The sequence below is a fragment of the Oncorhynchus gorbuscha genome, linkage group LG11, assembly GCF_021184085.1.
Source record: "Oncorhynchus gorbuscha isolate QuinsamMale2020 ecotype Even-year linkage group LG11, OgorEven_v1.0, whole genome shotgun sequence".
NCBI classification, from domain to species: domain Eukaryota; kingdom Metazoa; phylum Chordata; class Actinopteri; order Salmoniformes; family Salmonidae; genus Oncorhynchus; species Oncorhynchus gorbuscha.
The window spans coordinates 87,906,946-87,928,572 of record NC_060183.1 but is presented as its reverse complement, the minus strand read 5'-3'; the positions used below and the strand labels follow the sequence as shown (position 1 = coordinate 87,928,572).

General features: G+C 44.4%; 1 protein-coding gene across 8 annotated transcripts in view; it reads right to left on the bottom strand.

Moving 5' to 3' along the window:
• LOC123989585 (low-density lipoprotein receptor-related protein 2-like) overlaps positions 1 to 21,627 on the bottom strand; it is a 112,719-nt gene that overhangs the window by 56,168 nt on the left and 34,924 nt on the right. For 2 of the 8 annotated variants that reach the window (XM_046290706.1, XM_046290707.1), the window contains exons 14-32: positions 21,074 to 21,289; positions 18,246 to 18,395; positions 17,888 to 18,139; positions 14,402 to 14,608; positions 14,044 to 14,295; positions 10,554 to 10,760; positions 10,196 to 10,447; positions 6,703 to 6,909; positions 6,330 to 6,596; positions 5,571 to 5,786; positions 5,307 to 5,483; positions 4,934 to 5,200; positions 4,170 to 4,385; positions 3,906 to 4,082; positions 3,533 to 3,799; positions 2,974 to 3,189; positions 2,567 to 2,796; positions 1,183 to 1,312; positions 881 to 1,074 (exon numbers count right to left, since the gene is read on the bottom strand). In XM_046290706.1, coding sequence (XP_046146662.1) covers positions 881 to 1,074; positions 1,183 to 1,312; positions 2,567 to 2,796; positions 2,974 to 3,189; positions 3,533 to 3,799; positions 3,906 to 4,082; positions 4,170 to 4,385; positions 4,934 to 5,200; positions 5,307 to 5,483; positions 5,571 to 5,786; positions 6,330 to 6,596; positions 6,703 to 6,909; positions 10,196 to 10,447; positions 10,554 to 10,760; positions 14,044 to 14,295; positions 14,402 to 14,608; positions 17,888 to 18,139; positions 18,246 to 18,395; positions 21,074 to 21,289 — 4,100 coding nt within the window. The remainder of the gene's footprint in view (positions 1 to 880; positions 1,075 to 1,182; positions 1,313 to 2,566; positions 2,797 to 2,973; positions 3,190 to 3,532; positions 3,800 to 3,905; positions 4,083 to 4,169; positions 4,386 to 4,933; positions 5,201 to 5,306; positions 5,484 to 5,570; positions 5,787 to 6,329; positions 6,597 to 6,702; positions 6,910 to 10,195; positions 10,448 to 10,553; positions 10,761 to 14,043; positions 14,296 to 14,401; positions 14,609 to 17,887; positions 18,140 to 18,245; positions 18,396 to 21,073; positions 21,290 to 21,627) is intronic. The other 6 variants (XM_046290710.1, XM_046290708.1, XM_046290709.1 and 3 more) reach the window with 6 other exon arrangements.

The following is a 21,627-nucleotide window of genomic DNA, read 5'->3' as shown; positions in this document are numbered from 1 at the left end:
CGATGCAGTTGCCATATCAGGTGGCGATACAGCCCAACAGGATACTCTCAATTGTGCATCTGTGAAAGTGTTTTAGGTGGCATGCCACATTTCTTCAGCCTCTGCGTAAAGCCAGTGTGTATGCGAAGGACTCCACACCATACACGTGTGGAGTACTACTACAGCGAGTGAAATCTCTGCAACCCTTAAAGAGCTGCAGTTAGTTTCAGAATGGGTGACAAGAAATAAGTTAGTCCTAAATATTTCAAACTAAAAGCAAGTTAAGGTGACTAAACTGCTTTGAGTCAAACTATTGTAAACTGTCATTTTCAAACATATTGATAAAAAAGTAGCTAAGCTGGGGAGAAGTATGTCCATAAAAAAGCACTGCTCGGCCTTAATTATCAACAAGGCAGGTACTACAGGCCCTAGTTTTGTCTCACCCGGACTACTGCCCAGTCGTGTGTTTGGCTGTCAAATTACAAATCGGCACCAAGGTGTCCGTTTAAAAATCTAGCAGAGAGCTCAGACAGCCATGCATAATCCACAAGGCATGCCACCAGAGGTCTCTTCACAGTCCCCAAGTCCAGAACAGACTATGGGAGGAGCACAGTACTACATTAAGCCATGACTACATGGATCTCTATTCCACACCAGTTAACTGACGCAGTAGAATCAGATTTTAAACAGATACAATAAAACCTTATGGAACAGCGGGGACTTTAAGGGTCACAAGCATACACATACTAACACGTACTCTACCCACACGTAACATGGATTTTGTTTTGTAGATGTGGTAGTAGAGTGGTGTCCTGAGGGTACATAATGTGTTGTGAAAAGTGTTGTTAAATGTAATATTACGCAGGACCGGGTTTTGAAAACCCTGGGTTGGGGTACTAACCGGTCCGTAAGGGGTGCTGACACAGTGCTGGTCACATTGGGGGGTCCCAGGGCTGGAGCAGTTATTGGTGGAACAACCGTGCCCCTCATCAGATCCATCAGGACAGTTGATGATGTGGTCACACAGCAGGGAATGGTCCACACACTCTCCACTACCACACTGGTAAAGCTGGTTGGAGCACTTCAACTGGTCACCTACAGTAAAACAACAGACTGGTCCACACACTCTCCACTACCACATCTGGTTGGAGCACTTCACCTGGCCAACTACAAATGTAATCATAACCCTTTGTGTAAGCTCACATCCGGCCTCGTCACTGTCATCCTCACAGTCCTTCTGTCCATCACACCTCCAGGTTGCAGGGATACACTGGGTCTTAGAGACACAGCTCCACTGGAACTCCCCACACGTCACTGGAGACACCTTACAGTTCTGAAGTTTACCCAGAATTTAGAGATGGGTTAAGGTAAATTGATTGTGCAAGATTATGGAAATTAACCTAGCATGCTAGTTTGTATTGGTTTCCAAAACTACCTTGGACTTCCTTAACCTGTTACTCCTACCCCCTACTTTTTCAAACATTATGTTAAAAATAGCGCAACATTTCAGTGCCCTGCTGCTCATGCCAGGAATATAGTATATGCATATGATTAGTATGTGTGGATAGAAACCACTCAGACGTTTATAAAACTGGTTAAATCACAGCTGTGACTAACAGAACATGCGTTTCATCGAAAAGTGCAGGAAAATCTGATCACTGAAAATGGAAAAATATATCCATGCGCGACTTGAATCCATTGATAAAGGTGAACCACATTTAATGGGGCTGAGGTTGCAATAACTACAGCTTCCACACGATGTCTAGAGTCTTGTCATTTGCATACTATTTGTTTCTTGGACAAACAGACGCAAGGCAGTGCAGTTCTTCCGGTCTCCGACCGGATATTTTTGGTTAAGATTTACCCGGACATTATTTCCAGACGGACAGCTAAAGAATATACATCGCCTCGTGATCAATTTGGTCGCTTATTAACGTGTACTAATACCTAAAGTTGCATAACAAAAGTATTTCGAAGTGTTTTGTGAAAGTTTATCGTCGACTTTTTTCATTTAAAAAAAATCACGTTACGTTATAAGACACTATTCTTTTTTGTTTATCACACAGTCTTCATAGATCGATATCTAGGCTATATATGGACCGATTTAATCGAAAAAAAGACCCAATAATGATTATGGGACATCTAGGAGTGCCAACAAAGAAGATGGTCAAAGGTAATGAATGTTTTCTATTTTACTTGTGCGGTTTGTGTAGCGACGACTATGCTAATTATTTTGTTTACGTCCCCTGCGAGTCTTTTGGGGTGTTACATGCTATCAGATAATAGCTTCTCATGCTTTCGCCGAAAAGCATTTTAAAAATCTGACTTGTTGCCTGGATTCACAACGAGTGTAGCTTTAATTCAATACCCTGCATGTGTATTTTAATGAACGTTTGAGTTTTAACTAGTACTATTACTATTAGTACTATTAGCATTTAACGCCTGCGTGTCAGGTAGGAGCAAGAGGTTAATACTGGTCATGGAGCCATAAAAGTGGTATCCATAAATTCATCTGGCTGTGAGCAAGTATATAAATGTTTTGCACAATCATTTTAAAGTGAAGGTTAATATTAGGCGGGTTCCTCACCATCTCGTCTGAACCGTCCAGGCAGTCCTGTTCCCCATCACACAGCCATTCCTCCACAAGACATTCATGGCTGTTTGGGCAGCGGCGCTCCGGGGGACAGTGGGGGGGTTTGGCACAGCCCACCTCGTCAGAATGGTCTCCGCAGTCAGCATGGCCGTCACAACGGAGAGCCTCAGACACACACTGACCATTACTGCAATGATACTGCTGCTGGCCACAAAGCTTTGCCACTGGGAGGAGAGCGAGATGGCAGAAGCAGAGGAGAGCAATGATTGCAAAAAACTAAGTAGAAACGGGTTCAGAACAAGGTGGAAATGGGTTCTAAACAACATGGAACCACATCATAGTGGAAATGGGTTCTAAACACCCATTACAATGGAAACGTTTTTTAGAGATCAGGCTCATACCACAGTCTTCCTCATCAGAGCCGTCCACACAGTCTCTCTCTCCATCACAGAGGAAGGTTTCTGGGATACAGCGGCTATTGTTGTCACAGCGATGACTGCAGCTCTTGGTGGGCTTAAAGCAGTCCATTTCATCAGAACGGTCCTGGCACTGTGCCTTTCCATCACACATCTGCTGCTGGTCGATACACTTCTTCCCATGAGCACACTGGAACTGACCTGAGGTAGGAACCAATGAGCACACTGGACCTGAGCTAACAACCAATGAGTACACTGGAACTGACCTGAGGTAGGAACCAATGAGCATACTGGACCTGAGCTAACAACCAATGAGCACACTGGAACTGAGCTAACAACCAATGAGTACACTGGAACTGACCTGAGGTAGGAACCAATGAGCATACTGGACCTGAGCTAACAACCAATGAGCACACTGGAACTGAGCTAACAACCAATGAGCACACTGGAACTGACCTAAGGACATTGATATGAATGGATTTGTGCTGAAACTGGCCACTTGTGATTAAACACATTACACCAGATCAAGAGGTGAGCTTCTGACCTGCTTTGCAGAGGAGCTCACAGTCCTGTTCATCTGATCCATCCTTACAGTCCACCTCTCCATCACAAACATGGCTGTGCAGGACACACTCTCTCCCATCCTTGCACAGTCTAGAACCCATACGGCACTTCAGGGGCGCAGTTTGGGATGTTGGCGCAGTGATCGTTGGACAGCCAATCTCATCTGAGCCATCATGGCAATGAGCGCGTCCATCACAAACCAGACTCCTCTCAATACATTTCCTCCTGTCCTTACACCGGAACTCACCTGGGAGACACACATAACAGGGACCATGAAGAAAGGTTAAGAGGGTTAAAGGGGTTTTCTGGGTGGCAAAGCAGTATCAAATATCAGAACACATGAATAATTCTACCTCTGTTTGGACATTTAGTAATGCAGGACTCCTCATCAAAACCATCAGGGCAGTCTCTCAATGTGTCACACAGCTGAGTTTGGGAGATGCACAAAGTTGAGCCCCGACACCTCACTGATGGACTTGTACAGGTCTGAGCCAGAGTTGGCAGGACAGGAGGAAGGGCCTTGTTAGAATCTAGGGAGAGAGGTTACATTAGATTAATTTATAGAGACTCTCCTCATCCTTCTGTACCAACTGTCCAAGTAGTCAGCAGTGTCTCACCACAGCCTTGCTCATCAGAGCCGTCCACACAGTCTCTCTCTCCATCACAGAGGAAGGTTTCTGGGATACAGCGGCTATTGTTGTCACAGCGATGACTGCAGCTCTTGGTGGGCTTAAAGCAGTCCATTTCATCAGAACGATCCTGGCACTGTGCCTTTCCATCACACATCTGCTGCTGGTCGATACACTTCTTCCCATGAGCACACTGGAACTGACCTGAGGTAGGAACCAATGAGCACACTGGACCTGAGCTAACAACCAATGAGTACACTGGAACTGACCTGAGGTAGGAACCAATGAGCATACTGGACCTGAGCTAACAACCAATGAGTACACTGGAACTGACCTGAGGTAGGAACCAATGAGCACACTGGACCTGAGCTAACAACCAATGAGTACACTGGAACTGACATGAAGTAGGAACCAATGAGCACACTGGACCTGACCTGAGCTAACAACCAATGAGTACACTGGAACTGACCTGAGGTAGGAACCAATGAGCATACTGGACCTGAGCTAACAACCAATGAGTACACTGGAACTGACCTGAGGTAGGAACCAATGAGCACACTGGACCTGAGCTAACAACCAATTAGTACACTGGAACTGACCTGAGGTAGGAACCAATGAGCACACTGGACCTGAGCTAACAACCAATGAGTACACTGGAACTGACCTAAGGACATTGATATGGATGGATTTGTGCTGAAACTGGCCACTTGTGATTAAACACATTACACCAGATCAAGAGGTGAGCTTCTGACCTGCTTTGCAGAGGAGCTCACAGTCCTGTTCATCTGATCCATCCTTACAGTCCACCTGTCCATCACAAACATGGCTGTGCAGGACACACTCTCTCCCATCCTTGCACAGTCTAGAACCCATACGGCACTTCAGGGGCGCAGTTTGGGATGTTGGAGCAGCGATCGTTGGACAGCCAATCTCATCTGAGCCATCATGGCAATGAGCGCGTCCATCACAAACCAGACTCCTCTCAATACATTTCCTCCTGTCCTTACAGCGGAACTCACCTGGGAGACACACATAAGAGGGACCATGAAGAAAGGTTAAGAGGGTTAAAGGGGTTTTCTGGGTGGCAAAGCAGTATCAAATATCAGAACACATGAATAATTCTACCTCTGTTTGGACATTTAGTAATGCAGGACTCCTCATCAAAACCATCAGGGCAGTCTCTCAATGTGTCACACAGCTGAGTTTGGGAGATGCACAAAGTTGAGCCCCGACACCTCACTGATGGACTTGTACAGGTCTGAGCCAGAGTTGGCAGGACAGGAGGAAGGGCCTTGTTAGAATCTAGGGAGAGAGGTTACATTAGATTAATTTATAGAGACTCTCCTCATCCTTCTGTACCAACTGTCCAAGTAGTCAGCAGTGTCTCACCACAGCCTTGCTCATCAGAGCCGTCCACACAGTCTCTCTCTCCATCACAGAGGAAGGTTTCTGGGATACAGCGGCTATTGTTGTCACAGCGATGACTGCAGCTCTTGGTGGGCTTAAAGCAGTCCATTTCATCAGAACGATCCTGGCACTGTGCCTTTCCATCACACATCTGCTGCTGGTCGATACACTTCTTCCCATGAGCACACTGGAACTGACCTGAGGTAGGAACCAATGAGCACACTGGACCTGAGCTAACAACCAATGAGTACACTGGAACTGACCTGAGGTAGGAACCAATGAGCATACTGGACCTGAGCTAACAACCAATGAGTACACTGGAACTGACCTGAGGTAGGAACCAATGAGCACACTGGACCTGAGCTAACAACCAATGAGTACACTGGAACTGACATGAAGTAGGAACCAATGAGCACACTGGACCTGAGCTAACAACCAATGAGTACACTGGAACTGACCTGAGGTAGGAACCAATGAGCATACTGGACCTGAGCTAACAACCAATGAGTACACTGGAACTGACCTGAGGTAGGAACCAATGAGCACACTGGACCTGAGCTAACAACCAATTAGTACACTGGAACTGACCTGAGGTAGGAACCAATGAGCACACTGGACCTGAGCTAACAACCAATGAGTACACTGGAACTGACCTAAGGACATTGATATGGATGGATTTGTGCTGAAACTGGCCACTTGTGATTAAACACATTACACCAGATCAAGAGGTGAGCTTCTGACCTGCTTTGCAGAGGAGCTCACAGTCCTGTTCATCTGATCCATCCTTACAGTCCACCTGTCCATCACAAACATGGCTGTGCAGGACACACTCTCTCCCATCCTTGCACAGTCTAGAACCCATACGGCACTTCAGGGGCGCAGTTTGGGATGTTGGAGCAGCGATCGTTGGACAGCCAATCTCATCTGAGCCATCATGGCAATGAGCGCGTCCATCACAAACCAGACTCCTCTCAATACATTTCCTCCTGTCCTTACACCGGAACTCACCTGGGAGACACACATAACAGGGACCATGAAGAAAGGTTAAGAGGGTTAAAGGGGTTTTCTGGGTGGCAAAGCAGTATCAAATATCAGAACGCATGAATATATCTACCTCGGTTTGGACATTTAGTAATGCAGGACTCCTCATCAAAACCATCAGGGCAGTCCCTCAATGTGTCACACAGCTGAGTTTGGGAGATGCACAAAGTTGAGCCCCGACACCTCACTGATGGACTGGTACAGACTGGCTGAGCAGGAAGAATATCTGGAACGGTTGTAGTTGGAGCCAAATAAGCTGTAGTAAGTGGAACTGGAGATTCTGTAGGAGAGAGTATTACCAAGATAACGGACAGGCCTTTTACACTCCACCCAGAACAAGTCTAATGAAGCGTTAGTTTCCCCAAAACAATTCAGCACAAAGGGTTAGACTGTAGGTAACATGTCTCAACTGCTAATATACTAGCCAGTAAACATTTTCCAACTGTCAAATCAATTTGTATTTGTCAGATACACATGGTTAGCAGATGTTTTTGCGATTGTAGCGAAATGCTTGCGCTTCTAGTTCCGACCCTGCAGTAATATACAAGTAATCTAACAATTTCACAACAACTACCTTATACACACACAAGTGTAAAGGAATGAATAAGAATGTTGGTTGAACAGGGAGTGGCTCGGGTGGTTGTTGTCCTTGATGATCTTTTTGGCCTTCCAGTGACATCGGGTGGTGTAGTTGTCCTGGAGGGCAGGTAGTTTGCCCCAGTGATGCGTTGTGCAGAGCTCACTACACTCTGGAGAGCCTTACGGTTGTGGGCGGAGCAGTTGCCGTACCAGGCAACAGTCGATTGTGCATCTGTAAAAGTTTGTGTGTGTGTTTGGTGACGAGCCAAATTTCTTCAGCCGCCTGAGGTTAGGGCTGCTGCGCCTTCACCATGCTGTCTGTGTGGGTGGACCATTTCAGTTGTCCGTGATGTGTACGCCAAGGAACTTAACTTCCCACCTTCTCCACGACTGTCCCTTCGATGTGGATAGGGGCTCCTCAGTCTGCTGTTTCCTGAAGTCCACGATCATCTCCTTTGTTTTGTTGACGTCGAGTGTGAGGTTATTTTCCTGACCACACTCCGAGGGCCTTCACCTTCTCCCTGTAGGCAGTCTCGCCATTGTTGGCAATCAAGCCTACCACTGTAGTGTCGTCTGCAAACTTGATGATTGAGTTGGAGGCGGGCATGGCCACGCAGTCATGCGTGAACAGGAGAGGGCTGAGAACACACTCTTGTGGGGCCCCAGTGTGGAGGATCAGGGGGGTGGAGATGTTACCTACCCTCACCACCTGGGGGCGGCCCGTCAGGAATTCCAGGACCCAGTTTCACAGGGCGGGGTCGAGACCCAGGGTCTCGAGCTTAATGACGAGTTGGGGGTACTATGGTGTTAAATGCTGAGCTGTAGTCGATGAACAGCATTCTTACATAGGTATTCCTCTTGTCCAGATGGGTTAGGGCAGTGTGATTGCATTGTCTGTGGACCTATTGGGGCGGTAGGCAGGCAAATTGGAGTAGGTCTAGGGTGGAGGTGATATGGTCCTTGATTAGTCTCGCAAAGCACGGAAGTGAGAGTTACGAAGCAGATAGTCATTTAGCTCAGTGACCTTAGCTTTCTTGGGAACAGAAACAATGGTGGCCCTCTTGAAGCATGTGGGAACAGCAGACTGGGATAAGGATTGATTGAATATGTCCGTAAACACACCAGCCAGCCGGTCTGCGCATGCTCTGAGGACGCGGCTGGGGATGCAGTCTGGCATTGAATTGCGACTACTTTGTCTCTATAATGACGCTTAGCTTGTTTGATTGCCTTGGAGGGAATAGCTACACTGTGTAGTCGGTCATGTTTCCGGTCACCTTGCCCTGATTAAAAGCAGTGGTTTGTGCTTTCAGTTTTGCAAATGCTGCCATCAATCCACGGTTTCAGAATAGGACTGGCCACCCCTCAGTGCCTGGTTCCTATAGGTTTCTTCCTGGGTTCCTGCCCTTCTAGGTAGTTCATTGCGGAGATCCGTTCTCGCAAAGACATAGCGGTTGGAACCAAAAATCCCCAATTTGGACTCGGACCAAAAGGACAAATTTCCACCGGTCTAATGTCCATTGCTTGTGTTTCTTGGCTCAAGCAAGTCTTTCTTATTGGTGTCCTTTAGTAGTGGTTTCTTTGCAGCAATTCGACCATGGTGGCTGGATTCGCAGTCTCCTCTGACCAGTTGATGTTGAGATGCGTCTTACTTGAACTATGTGAAGCATTTATTTGGGCTGCAATTTCTGAGGCTGGTAAATCTAATGAACTTATCCTTTGCATCAGGGGTAACTCTGGGTCGTCCATTCCTGTGGCGGTCCTCATTAGAGCCAGTTACATTATGGTGCTTGGTTTTTGCGACTGCACTTGAACTTCAAAAGTTATTGACATTTTCCAATTGACTGACCTTCATGTCTTAAATGGACAGTCATTTCTCATTGCTATTTGAGCTGTTCTTGACATATGGACTTGGTCAATTACCAAATAGGGCTCTCTTCTGTATACCCCTCCTTACATTGTCACAACGGATTGGCTCAAACACATTTCACAAATACCTTAAGGCGGCACACCTGCTAATTGAAAACGCATTCCAAGTGACTACCTCATGAAGCTGGTTGAGAGAATGCCAAGAGTGTGCAAAGCTGTCAAGGCAAAGGGTGGCTTTTTTGAAGAATTTCAAATGTATAAAATATATTTAGATTTTAACACTTTGGTTACTACATGACTCCATATGTGCTAATTCATAGTTTTGATGTCTTCACAATTATTCTACAATGTAGAAAATGGTAAAAAGAAAAACCCTTGAATGAAGGTTTTTGGTGTGTGTGCAGTTTATATGGAACTCGTTTGAAAATATATATGATTGTTGCAGATGTAGTGTAAATTGTAACATGTACTATTAATAACCTTTTCTGCATATTAGTTAGGATATTTATCTATATGTGTAGTCAACAGGAGGCAGCCATGGCATCATTTTTTACTAACGTTTTAGGAATATAATTTAAACTTTCAACATTCATTTCGAATGGTATTGTACTTAATCAGTAAAAACTGCTGAATGAGTCCAAAAGCGTGCTGTGCCTTAATTATTTTGATAAACCCCCTGCCTATTCAGTGAGCCATCATTTAAGATTCATACAAAAAAACATTACAAGAATATTGATGTCTTGACTTTGTCTAAGGTAACGGTTAGCAAAATTAGGTAAATTGACAATGCACACTTTAACTGCAATGTTAATATGCATTACATGGCATTGTAGATTTGAGATGTCTTTTGACCTAATGTTACACGCTTTCAGACAATGCACTTATTCGCGATAAAGAAAATGCGCACTAAAATTTCAAAAAGATTAATTTACGTTAACTGATTAACTCTGACAGCCCTACAAAAACATTGTATAACCTTTGTCACATTGTTGACCGTGTACTGCAAGTGGCAGTTCTGTCCGGTTCCCCATTTTTGGGACGTCATGCCATTTTACAAACACAGTCAGACACTTAGTCGGTTTAGAAAACGTCCCGACGGACCAGTCAGAAATCAGACTCACCTCCACAGTCCTGTTCATCTGATCCATCCTTACAGTCCACCTCTCCATCACAAACATGGCTGTGCAGGACACACTCTCTCCCATCCTTGCACAGTCTAGAACCCATACGGCACTTCAGGGGCGCAGTTTGGGATGTTGGAGCAGCGATCGTTGGACAGCCAATCTCATCTGAGCCATCATGGCAATGAGCGCGTCCATCACAAACCAGACTCCTCTCAATACATTTCCTCCTGTCCTTACACCGGAACTCACCTGGGAGACACACATAAGAGGGACCATGAAGAAAGGTTAAGAGGGTTAAAGGGGTTTTCTGGGTGGCAAAGCAGTATCAAATATCAGAACGCATGAATATATCTACCTCGGTTTGGACATTTAGTAATGCAGGACTCCTCATCAAAACCATCAGGGCAGTCCCTCAATGTGTCACACAGCTGAGTTTGGGAGATGCACAAAGTTGAGCCCCGACACCTCACTGATGGACTGGTACAGACTGGCTGAGCAGGAAGAATATCTGGAACGGTTGTAGTTGGAGCCAAATAAGCTGTAGTAAGTGGAACTGGAGATTCTGTAGGGAGAGAGTATTACCAAGATAACGGACAGGCCTTTTACACTCCACCCAGAACAAGTCTAATGAAGCGTTAGTTTCCCCAAAACAATTCAGCACAAAGGGTTAGACTGTAGGTAACATGTCTCAACTGCTAATATACTAGCCAGTAAACATTTTCCAACTGTCAAATCAATTTGTATTTGTCAGATACACATGGTTAGCAGATGTTTTTGCGATTGTAGCGAAATGCTTGCGCTTCTAGTTCCGACCCTGCAGTAATATACAAGTAATCTAACAATTTCACAACAACTACCTTATACACACACAAGTGTAAAGGAATGAATAAGAATGTTGGTTGAACAGGGAGTGGCTCGGGTGGTTGTTGTCCTTGATGATCTTTTTGGCCTTCCAGTGACATCGGGTGGTGTAGTTGTCCTGGAGGGCAGGTAGTTTGCCCCAGTGATGCGTTGTGCAGAGCTCACTACACTCTGGAGAGCCTTACGGTTGTGGGCGGAGCAGTTGCCGTACCAGGCAACAGTCGATTGTGCATCTGTAAAAGTTTGTGTGTGTGTTTGGTGACGAGCCAAATTTCTTCAGCCGCCTGAGGTTAGGGCTGCTGCGCCTTCACCATGCTGTCTGTGTGGGTGGACCATTTCAGTTGTCCGTGATGTGTACGCCAAGGAACTTAACTTCCCACCTTCTCCACGACTGTCCCTTCGATGTGGATAGGGGGCTCCTCAGTCTGCTGTTTCCTGAAGTCCACGATCATCTCCTTTGTTTTGTTGACGTCGAGTGTGAGGTTATTTTCCTGACCACACTCCGAGGGCCTTCACCTTCTCCCTGTAGGCAGTCTCGCCATTGTTGGCAATCAAGCCTACCACTGTAGTGTCGTCTGCAAACTTGATGATTGAGTTGGAGGCGGGCATGGCCACGCAGTCATGCGTGAACAGGAGAGGGCTGAGAACACACTCGTGGGGCCCCAGTGTGGAGGATCAGGGGGGTGGAGATGTTACCTACCCTCACCACCTGGGGCGGCCCGTCAGGAATTCCAGGACCCAGTTTCACAGGGCGGGGTCGAGACCCAGGGTCTCGAGCTTAATGACGAGTTGGGGGTACTATGGTGTTAAATGCTGAGCTGTAGTCGATGAACAGCATTCTTACATAGGTATTCCTCTTGTCCAGATGGGTTAGGGCAGTGTGATTGCATTGTCTGTGGACCTATTGGGGCGGTAGGCAAATTGGAGTAGGTCTAGGGTGGAGGTGATATGGTCCTTGATTAGTCTCGCAAAGCACGGAAGTGAGAGTTACGAAGCAGATAGTCATTTAGCTCAGTGACCTTAGCTTTCTTGGGAACAGAAACAATGGTGGCCCTCTTGAAGCATGTGGGAACAGCAGACTGGGATAAGGATTGATTGAATATGTCCGTAAACACACCAGCCAGCCGGTCTGCGCATGCTCTGAGGACGCGGCTGGGGATGCAGTCTGGCATTGAATTGCGACTACTTTGTCTCTATACTGACGCTTAGCTTGTTTGATTGCCTTGGAGGGAATAGCTACACTGTGTAGTCGGTCATGTTTCCGGTCACCTTGCCCTGATTAAAAGCAGTGGTTTGTGCTTTCAGTTTTGCAAATGCTGCCATCAATCCACGGTTTCAGAATAGGACTGGCCACCCCTCAGTGCCTGGTTCCTATAGGTTTCTTCCTGGGTTCCTGCCCTTCTAGGTAGTTCATTGCGGAGATCCGTTCTCGCAAAGACATAGCGGTTGGAACCAAAAATCCCCAATTTGGACTCGGACCAAAAGGACAAATTTCCACCGGTCTAATGTCCATTGCTTGTGTTTCTTGGCTCAAGCAAGTCTTTCTTATTGGTGTCCTTTAGTAGTGGTTTCTTTGCAGCAATTCGACCATGGTGGCTGGATTAGCAGTCTCCTCTGACCAGTTGATGTTGAGATGCGTCTTACTTGAACTATGTGAAGCATTTATTTGGGCTGCAATTTCTGAGGCTGGTAAATCTAATGAACTTATCCTTTGCATCAGGGGTAACTCTGGGTCGTCCATTCCTGTGGCGGTCCTCATTAGAGCCAGTTACATTATGGTGCTTGGTTTTTGCGACTGCACTTGAACTTCAAAAGTTATTGACATTTTCCAATTGACTGACCTTCATGTCTTAAATGGACAGTCATTTCTCATTGCTATTTGAGCTGTTCTTGACATATGGACTTGGTCAATTACCAAATAGGGCTCTCTTCTGTATACCCCTCCTTACATTGTCACAACGGATTGGCTCAAACACATTTCACAAATACCTTAAGGCGGCACACCTGCTAATTGAAAACGCATTCCAAGTGACTACCTCATGAAGCTGGTTGAGAGAATGCCAAGAGTGTGCAAAGCTGTCAAGGCAAAGGGTGGCTTTTTTGAAGAATTTCAAATGTATAAAATATATTTAGATTTTAACACTTTGGTTACTACATGACTCCATATGTGCTAATTCATAGTTTTGATGTCTTCACAATTATTCTACAATGTAGAAAATGGTAAAAAGAAAAACCCTTGAATGAAGGTTTTTGGTGTGTGTGCAGTTTATATGGAACTCGTTTGAAAATATATATGATTGTTGCAGATGTAGTGTAAATTGTAACATGTACTATTAATAACCTTTTCTGCATATTAGTTAGGATATTTATCTATATGTGTAGTCAACAGGAGGCAGCCATGGCATCATTTTTTACTAACGTTTTAGGAATATAATTTAAACTTTCAACATTCATTTCGAATGGTATTGTACTTAATCAGTAAAAACTGCTGAATGAGTCCAAAAGCGTGCTGTGCCTTAATTATTTTGATAAACCCCCCCCTGCCTATTCAGTGAGCCATCATTTAAGATTCATACAAAAAAACATTACAAGAATATTGATGTCTTGACTTTGTCTAAGGTAACGGTTAGCAAAATTAGGTAAATTGACAATGCACACTTTAACTGCAATGTTAATATGCATTACATGGCATTGTAGATTTGAGATGTCTTTTGACCTAATGTTACACGCTTTCAGACAATGCACTTATTCGCGATAAAGAAAATGCGCACTAAAATTTCAAAAAGATTAATTTACGTTAACTGATTAACTCTGACAGCCCTACAAAAACATTGTATAACCTTTGTCACATTGTTGACCGTGTACTGCAAGTGGCAGTTCTGTCCGGTTCCCCATTTTGGGACGTCATGCCATTTTACAAACACAGTCAGACACTTAGTCGGTTTAGAAAACGTCCCGACGGACCAGTCAGAAATCAGACTCACCTCCACAGTCCTGTTCATCTGATCCATCCTTACAGTCCACCTCTCCATCACAAACATGGCTGTGCAGGACACACTCTCTCCCATCCTTGCACAGTCTAGAACCCATACGGCACTTCAGGGGCGCAGTTTGGGATGTTGGAGCAGCGATCGTTGGACAGCCAATCTCATCTGAGCCATCATGGCAATGAGCGCGTCCATCACAAACCAGACTCCTCTCAATACATTTCCTCCTGTCCTTACAGCGGAACTCACCTGGGAGACACACATAACAGGGACCATGAAGAAAGGTTAAGAGGGTTAAAGGGGTTTTCTGGGTGGCAAAGCAGTATCAAATTTCAGAACGCATAAATATATCTACCTCGGTTTGGACATTTAGTAATGCAGGACTCCTCATCAAAACCATCAGGGCAGTCCCTCAATGTGTCACACAGCTGAGTTTGGGAGATGCACAAAGTTGAGCCCCGACACCTCACTGATGGACTGGTACAGACTGGCTGAGCAGGAAGAATATCTGGAACGGTTGTAGTTGGAGCCAAATAAGCTGTAGTAAGTGGAACTGGAGATTCTGTAGGGAGAGAGTATTACCAAGATAACGGACAGGCCTTTTACACTCCACCCAGAACAAGTCTAATGAAGCGTTAGTTTCCCCAAAACAATTCAGCACAAAGGGTTAGACTGTAGGTAACATGTCTCAACTGCTAATATACTAGCCAGTAAACATTTTCCAACTGTCAAATCAATTTGTATTTGTCAGATACACATGGTTAGCAGATGTTTTTGCGATTGTAGCGAAATGCTTGCGCTTCTAGTTCCGACCCTGCAGTAATATACAAGTAATCTAACAATTTCACAACAACTACCTTATACACACACAAGTGTAAAGGAATGAATAAGAATGTTGGTTGAACAGGGAGTGGCTCGGGTGGTTGTTGTCCTTGATGATCTTTTTGGCCTTCCAGTGACATCGGGTGGTGTAGTTGTCCTGGAGGGCAGGTAGTTTGCCCCAGTGATGCGTTGTGCAGAGCTCACTACACTCTGGAGAGCCTTACGGTTGTGGGCGGAGCAGTTGCCGTACCAGGCAACAGTCGATTGTGCATCTGTAAAAGTTTGTGTGTGTGTTTGGTGACGAGCCAAATTTCTTCAGCCGCCTGAGGTTAGGGCTGCTGCGCCTTCACCATGCTGTCTGTGTGGGTGGACCATTTCAGTTGTCCGTGATGTGTACGCCAAGGAACTTAACTTCCCACCTTCTCCACGACTGTCCCTTCGATGTGGATAGGGGCTCCTCAGTCTGCTGTTTCCTGAAGTCCACGATCATCTCCTTTGTTTTGTTGACGTCGAGTGTGAGGTTATTTTCCTGACCACACTCCGAGGGCCTTCACCTTCTCCCTGTAGGCAGTCTCGCCATTGTTGGCAATCAAGCCTACCACTGTAGTGTCGTCTGCAAACTTGATGATTGAGTTGGAGGCGGGCATGGCCACGCAGTCATGCGTGAACAGGAGAGGGCTGAGAACACACTCTTGTGGGGCCCCAGTGTGGAGGATCAGGGGGTGGAGATGTTACCTACCCTCACCACCTGGGGCGGCCCGTCAGGAATTCCAGGACCCAGTTTCACAGGGCGGGGTCGAGACCCAGGGTCTCGAGCTTAATGACGAGTTGGGGGTACTATGGTGTTAAATGCTGAGCTGTAGTCGATGAACAGCATTCTTACATAGGTATTCCTCTTGTCCAGATGGGTTAGGGCAGTGTGATTGCATTGTCTGTGGACCTATTGGGGCGGTAGGCAAATTGGAGTAGGTCTAGGGTGGAGGTGATATGGTCCTTGATTAGTCTCGCAAAGCACGGAAGTGAGAGTTACGAAGCAGATAGTCATTTAGCTCAGTGACCTTAGCTTTCTTGGGAACAGAAACAATGGTGGCCCTCTTGAAGCATGTGGGAACAGCAGACTGGGATAAGGATTGATTGAATATGTCCGTAAACACACCAGCCAGCCGGTCTGCGCATGCTCTGAGGACGCGGCTGGGGATGCAGTCTGGCATTGAATTGCGACTACTTTGTCTCTATACTGACGCTTAGCTTGTTTGATTGCCTTGGAGGGAATAGCTACACTGTGTAGTCGGTCATGTTTCCGGTCACCTTGCCCTGATTAAAAGCAGTGGTTTGTGCTTTCAGTTTTGCAAATGCTGCCATCAATCCACGGTTTCAGAATAGGACTGGCCACCCCTCAGTGCCTGGTTCCTATAGGTTTCTTCCTGGGTTCCTGCCCTTCTAGGTAGTTCATTGCGGAGATCCGTTCTCGCAAAGACATAGCGGTTGGAACCAAAAATCCCCAATTTGGACTCGGACCAAAAGGACAAATTTCCACCGGTCTAATGTCCATTGCTTGTGTTTCTTGGCTCAAGCAAGTCTTTCTTATTGGTGTCCTTTAGTAGTGGTTTCTTTGCAGCAATTCGACCATGGTGGCTGGATTCGCAGTCTCCTCTGACCAGTTGATGTTGAGATGCGTCTTACTTGAACTATGTGAAGCATTTATTTGGGCTGCAATTTCTGAGGCTGGTAAATCTAATGAACTTATCCTTTGCATCAGGGGTAACTCTGGGTCGTCCATTCCTGTGGCGGTCCTCATTAGAGCCAGTTACATTATGGTGCTTGGTTTTTGCGACTGCACTTGAACTTCAAAAGTTATTGACATTTTCCAATTGACTGACCTTCATGTCTTAAATGGACAGTCATTTCTCATTGCTATTTGAGCTGTTCTTGACATATGGACTTGGTCAATTACCAAATAGGGCTCTCTTCTGTATACCCCTCCTTACATTGTCACAACGGATTGGCTCAAACACATTTCACAAATACCTTAAGGCGGCACACCTGCTAATTGAAAACGCATTCCAAGTGACTACCTCATGAAGCTGGTTGAGAGAATGCCAAGAGTGTGCAAAGCTGTCAAGGCAAAGGGTGGCTTTTTTGAAGAATTTCAAATGTATAAAATATATTTAGATTTTAACACTTTGGTTACTACATGACTCCATATGTGCTAATTCATAGTTTTGATGTCTTCACAATTATTCTACAATGTAGAAAATGGTAAAAAGAAAAACCCTTGAATGAAGGTTTTTGGTGTGTGTGCAGTTTATATGGAACTCGTTTGAAAATATATATGATTGTTGCAGATGTAGTGTAAATTGTAACATGTACTATTAATAACCTTTTCTGCATATTAGTTAGGATATTTATCTATATGTGTAGTCAACAGGAGGCAGCCATGGCATCATTTTTTACTAACGTTTTAGGAATATAATTTAAACTTTCAACATTCATTTCGAATGGTATTGTACTTAATCAGTAAAAACTGCTGAATGAGTCCAAAAGCGTGCTGTGCCTTAATTATTTTGATAAACCCCCTGCCTATTCAGTGAGCCATCATTTAAGATTCATACAAAAAACATTACAAGAATATTGATGTCTTGACTTGTCTAAGGTAACGGTTAGCAAAATTAGGTAAATTGACAATGCACACTTTAACTGCAATGTTAATATGCATTACATGGCATTGTAGATTTGAGATGTCTTTTGACCTAATGTTACACGCTTTCAGACAATGCACTTATTCGCGATAAAGAAAATGCGCACTAAAATTTCAAAAAGATTAATTTACGTTAACTGATTAACTCTGACAGCCCTACAAAAACATTGTATAACCTTTGTCACATTGTTGACCGTGTACTGCAAGTGGCAGTTCTGTCCGGTTCCCCATTTTTGGGACGTCATGCCATTTTACAAACACAGTCAGACACTTAGTCGGTTTAGAAAACGTCCCGACGGACCAGTCAGAAATCAGACTCACCTCCACAGTCCTGTTCATCTGATCCATCCTTACAGTCCACCTCTCCATCACAAACATGGCTGTGCAGGACACACTCTCTCCCATCCTTGCACAGTCTAGAACCCATACGGCACTTCAGGGGCGCAGTTTGGGATGTTGGAGCAGCGATCGTTGGACAGCCAATCTCATCTGAGCCATCATGGCAATGAGCGCGTCCATCACAAACCAGACTCCTCTCAATACATTTCCTCCTGTCCTTACACCGGAACTCACCTGGGAGACACACATAACAGGGACCATGAAGAAAGGTTAAGAGGGTTAAAGGGGTTTTCTGGGTGGCAAAGCAGTATCAAATATCAGAACGCATTAATATATCTACCTCGGTTTGGACATTTAGTAATGCAGGACTCCTCATCAAAACCATCAGGGCAGTCCCTCAATGTGTCACACAGCTGAGTTTGGGAGATGCACAAAGTTGAGCCCCGACACCTCACTGATGGACTGGTACAGACTGGCTGAGCAGGAGGCACTGCGTTGGAAACATGTACATCCATTTAAATTTCACATTTCATATGGAATTAAAGACATTAATGATCCCACTAACCTTTCTTTACACAACGTAAGCCCCCTGAGATTTTAAATACAACTTTAAATGCAAAAATATAAATACAACATGTAAAGTGTTGGTCCCTAGTTATGATATAAAGAAAATCCCAGCGATGTTGCACACAAACTTTTCAAATTCTGTACACATGTTTTGCAGCATATCAAGAAGCTGATTAAACAACTGTATCATTGGGGACAATATGAGGCCTCTAACCTTTCACGTGTGAGTTCCATATATCTAATGGTTCCCCCAGCATGAGTTTTTCTATGTGAGAGATGTTAGAATACACTCAATCTGATTTTTGCTGAACAGGAGTGTTAATCTGCGCTGCCCTCAAACCAAGGCACGTTGCCAGCTAATTAACTAGAGGCTATTTATTTTCTAACAGTTTGAATTCTTACATTTAAATAGTAACCCATTTCACTGTTCCGGAATGTATGTTTGAGGCATCACTGAGCCAGTCAAACTTCTTTCTCTGACAAGAGCCCAAGCACTTCCAGTGTTTACACAGATCAGACATTTGCTCATAACAAAAGGAGGTATGTAGACATGAATTAACTTTATCGAACAAATCGAACATTTATTATGGAACTGGGATTCGTGGGAGTACATTCTGATGAAGATCAAAGGTAAGTGAATATGTATAATGCTATTTCTGACTAATGTTGACTGCGCAACATGGCAGATATTTTTTGGGGCTGGTTTGGGCTCTGAACTCCGTACTCAGATTTTTGCAAGGTATGCTTTCTCCGTAACATTTAAAAAAAAATCTGACACAGCGGTTGCATTGATAATTGTATTTAAAGTTCCATGCATAACACCTGTATTTTGATCAGCAATTATAGTTAGTATTTCTGTAAATTGATGAGCCTCTGCAAAATCACTGCATGTTTCACGCCAATGTAAAATTACATTTTTGGATATAAATATGCACTTTATCGAACAAAACGTACATGTATTGTATAACATGAAGTTCTATGAGTGTCATCTGATGAAGATCAAAGGTTAGTGATTCATTTTATCTCCATTTGTGATTTGTGACTCTTGGCTGGAAAAACGGCTGGGTTTTTCTGTGACTTGGTGGCGACTTAAATCGTTTGTGGAGCGTTCGCTGTAAAGCATTGTTGCAATCACACTGTGGCTGGATTAACGATAATTGTACCTTTAAAATAGTCCCTAATACATGTTTGTTAGAGAATTTTGATTTATGAGATTTGTTGATTTGTATTTGGCGCCCTCCAATTTCATTGGCTGTTGGCAAGGGGTTCCTCTAGCGGAAACAGTTCCCAGACAGGTATACTAAAAGTTTAGGGATGGTTCACGCCACTGACTTATGGTGCTTTCAAGACAACTTGGAACTCCGGAAATATACGAGGTCTTATCATGACGTCTGTGATATTCAGGTCAGAAAGTCAGCGCTCTAGAAAGAAGCCCATGTTCCTGAGTTGGATTACAGTTCATAACACAATTCCCCAGTCGGGGGCTAATTTTTTATTGCCAATTCGGACCCCCTTTTCCAGGGGGTTTCAGTTGATAAATCCCTCAATATTTCCTGCATCACACTCCCCCCATGATACTTTCCCCCATTTTAACCCACAATGACCTCCAAATGAAATTATCCCCACTACAAACACCCTAAATAATTGTTTACCAATATCTGTTTAGCTTTCACGCTACAGTTAGGTTTGTATTTAGGGTGAAATGTGAGGTGATTTGCTTTGTGATTTGTCATACTAAATTACTTTTATCCTACACACACTTAGTACATTGAAGATTTGTAAAATGCTGAAAACTAAGTTGATATTTCAGGCAATGGGCGCACGGGCGGCAGGTAGCCTAGTGGTTCGAGCGTCGGGCCAGTAACCAAAAGCTTGCTGGACCAAATCCCTGAGGTGACAAACTAAAAATCTGTCATTCTGAACAAGGAAGTTAAACCACTATTCCCCGGTAGGTCATCATTGTAAGTAAGAATTTGTTCTTGCCTCGTGAAGTAAAACAAATGTAAATCCATCTTTTACTTGGTTTATTTTAGTCTTATAGTGAATGGCATTAGAGAGTTTGCTTCTCAAATACAAAAACATGGCTGCCATCAAAGAATTTAGGTCAAAGGCATTTTTTAGTCTCATGCTCACCAGATATGTGATGCATTGTAAACAAGTCTAGCTGTTAGTTGGGCAATTTATTTGTTTTTAGTCAGCGCAACATGTGACTGGTTTATGGAATGAATTTGGCTGTGTTCCATGTGATGCTTGGATGATGTTTACATTCATCTTTTACAAGGAAATGTGAAATTAGGACTAAATGTTGGAAGTCCTTTAGGTCCCGTCAAAGCAAGGTTGAGATGCTTTTATTTCAGTCTAATAAAACCCTGCTGGGGAAAAACCTATTGATTGGCTGGGCCTATGACCTCCCCAGTGTGTGGGCCTGGCTGCCAAGTGAGTGGGTCTGTGCCTTCAGTCATTTTAAATCTGAAGATTAGCGCCTAATTTATTTATTTCAATTGACTGATTTCCTTCAATGAAGCAACTCTAAAATCTTTGAAATTGTTCAATGTTGCATTTATATTTTGTTCACTATACATTAGACGCTATTGTACTAACCTTCCTTTACATCCAGAGCCACGATCACCCTGACAACGCCTGGTCCGACAGGGACATCGTGGACACGCCTCTTGTCCCGTCGGTCCCACACAGTGATGACATCATTAAACAGCGACACCAGGAGCGGAGAATGAGCGGCCACGATGGAACCAGGGATATTCCACTCTCTGCCTACCAGGTGAGTCTGGGACTTCAACAGACTCATGATCTTCAGATCTACACAGGGTCAAGGAGCACAAAGAACTTGTTTGAGTGGTAAGGCAAAAGCAACTGGCTGTTAATTAAAGTCCATGTGCAAAGTCAGTGGCGACAGCCGAACACCGATGTAGCCTTCCAATAGCAAAGTTCAGATCAACCTGGTTCTTAATGTTTAGAATTGTTGATTTATGTCAAAAAACCCTTCTCCAAAATCCATATCACACACAAACTGAAAATACATAGGTGTAAAATAAATTGGTGAGATGCTCAAATTTTACAATAATTTGTACATGTTTGCGTTTCAGTCACTTCTTTGGTTGAGTTTGCACCAGCCCCACCATCCCCACAAGACATGA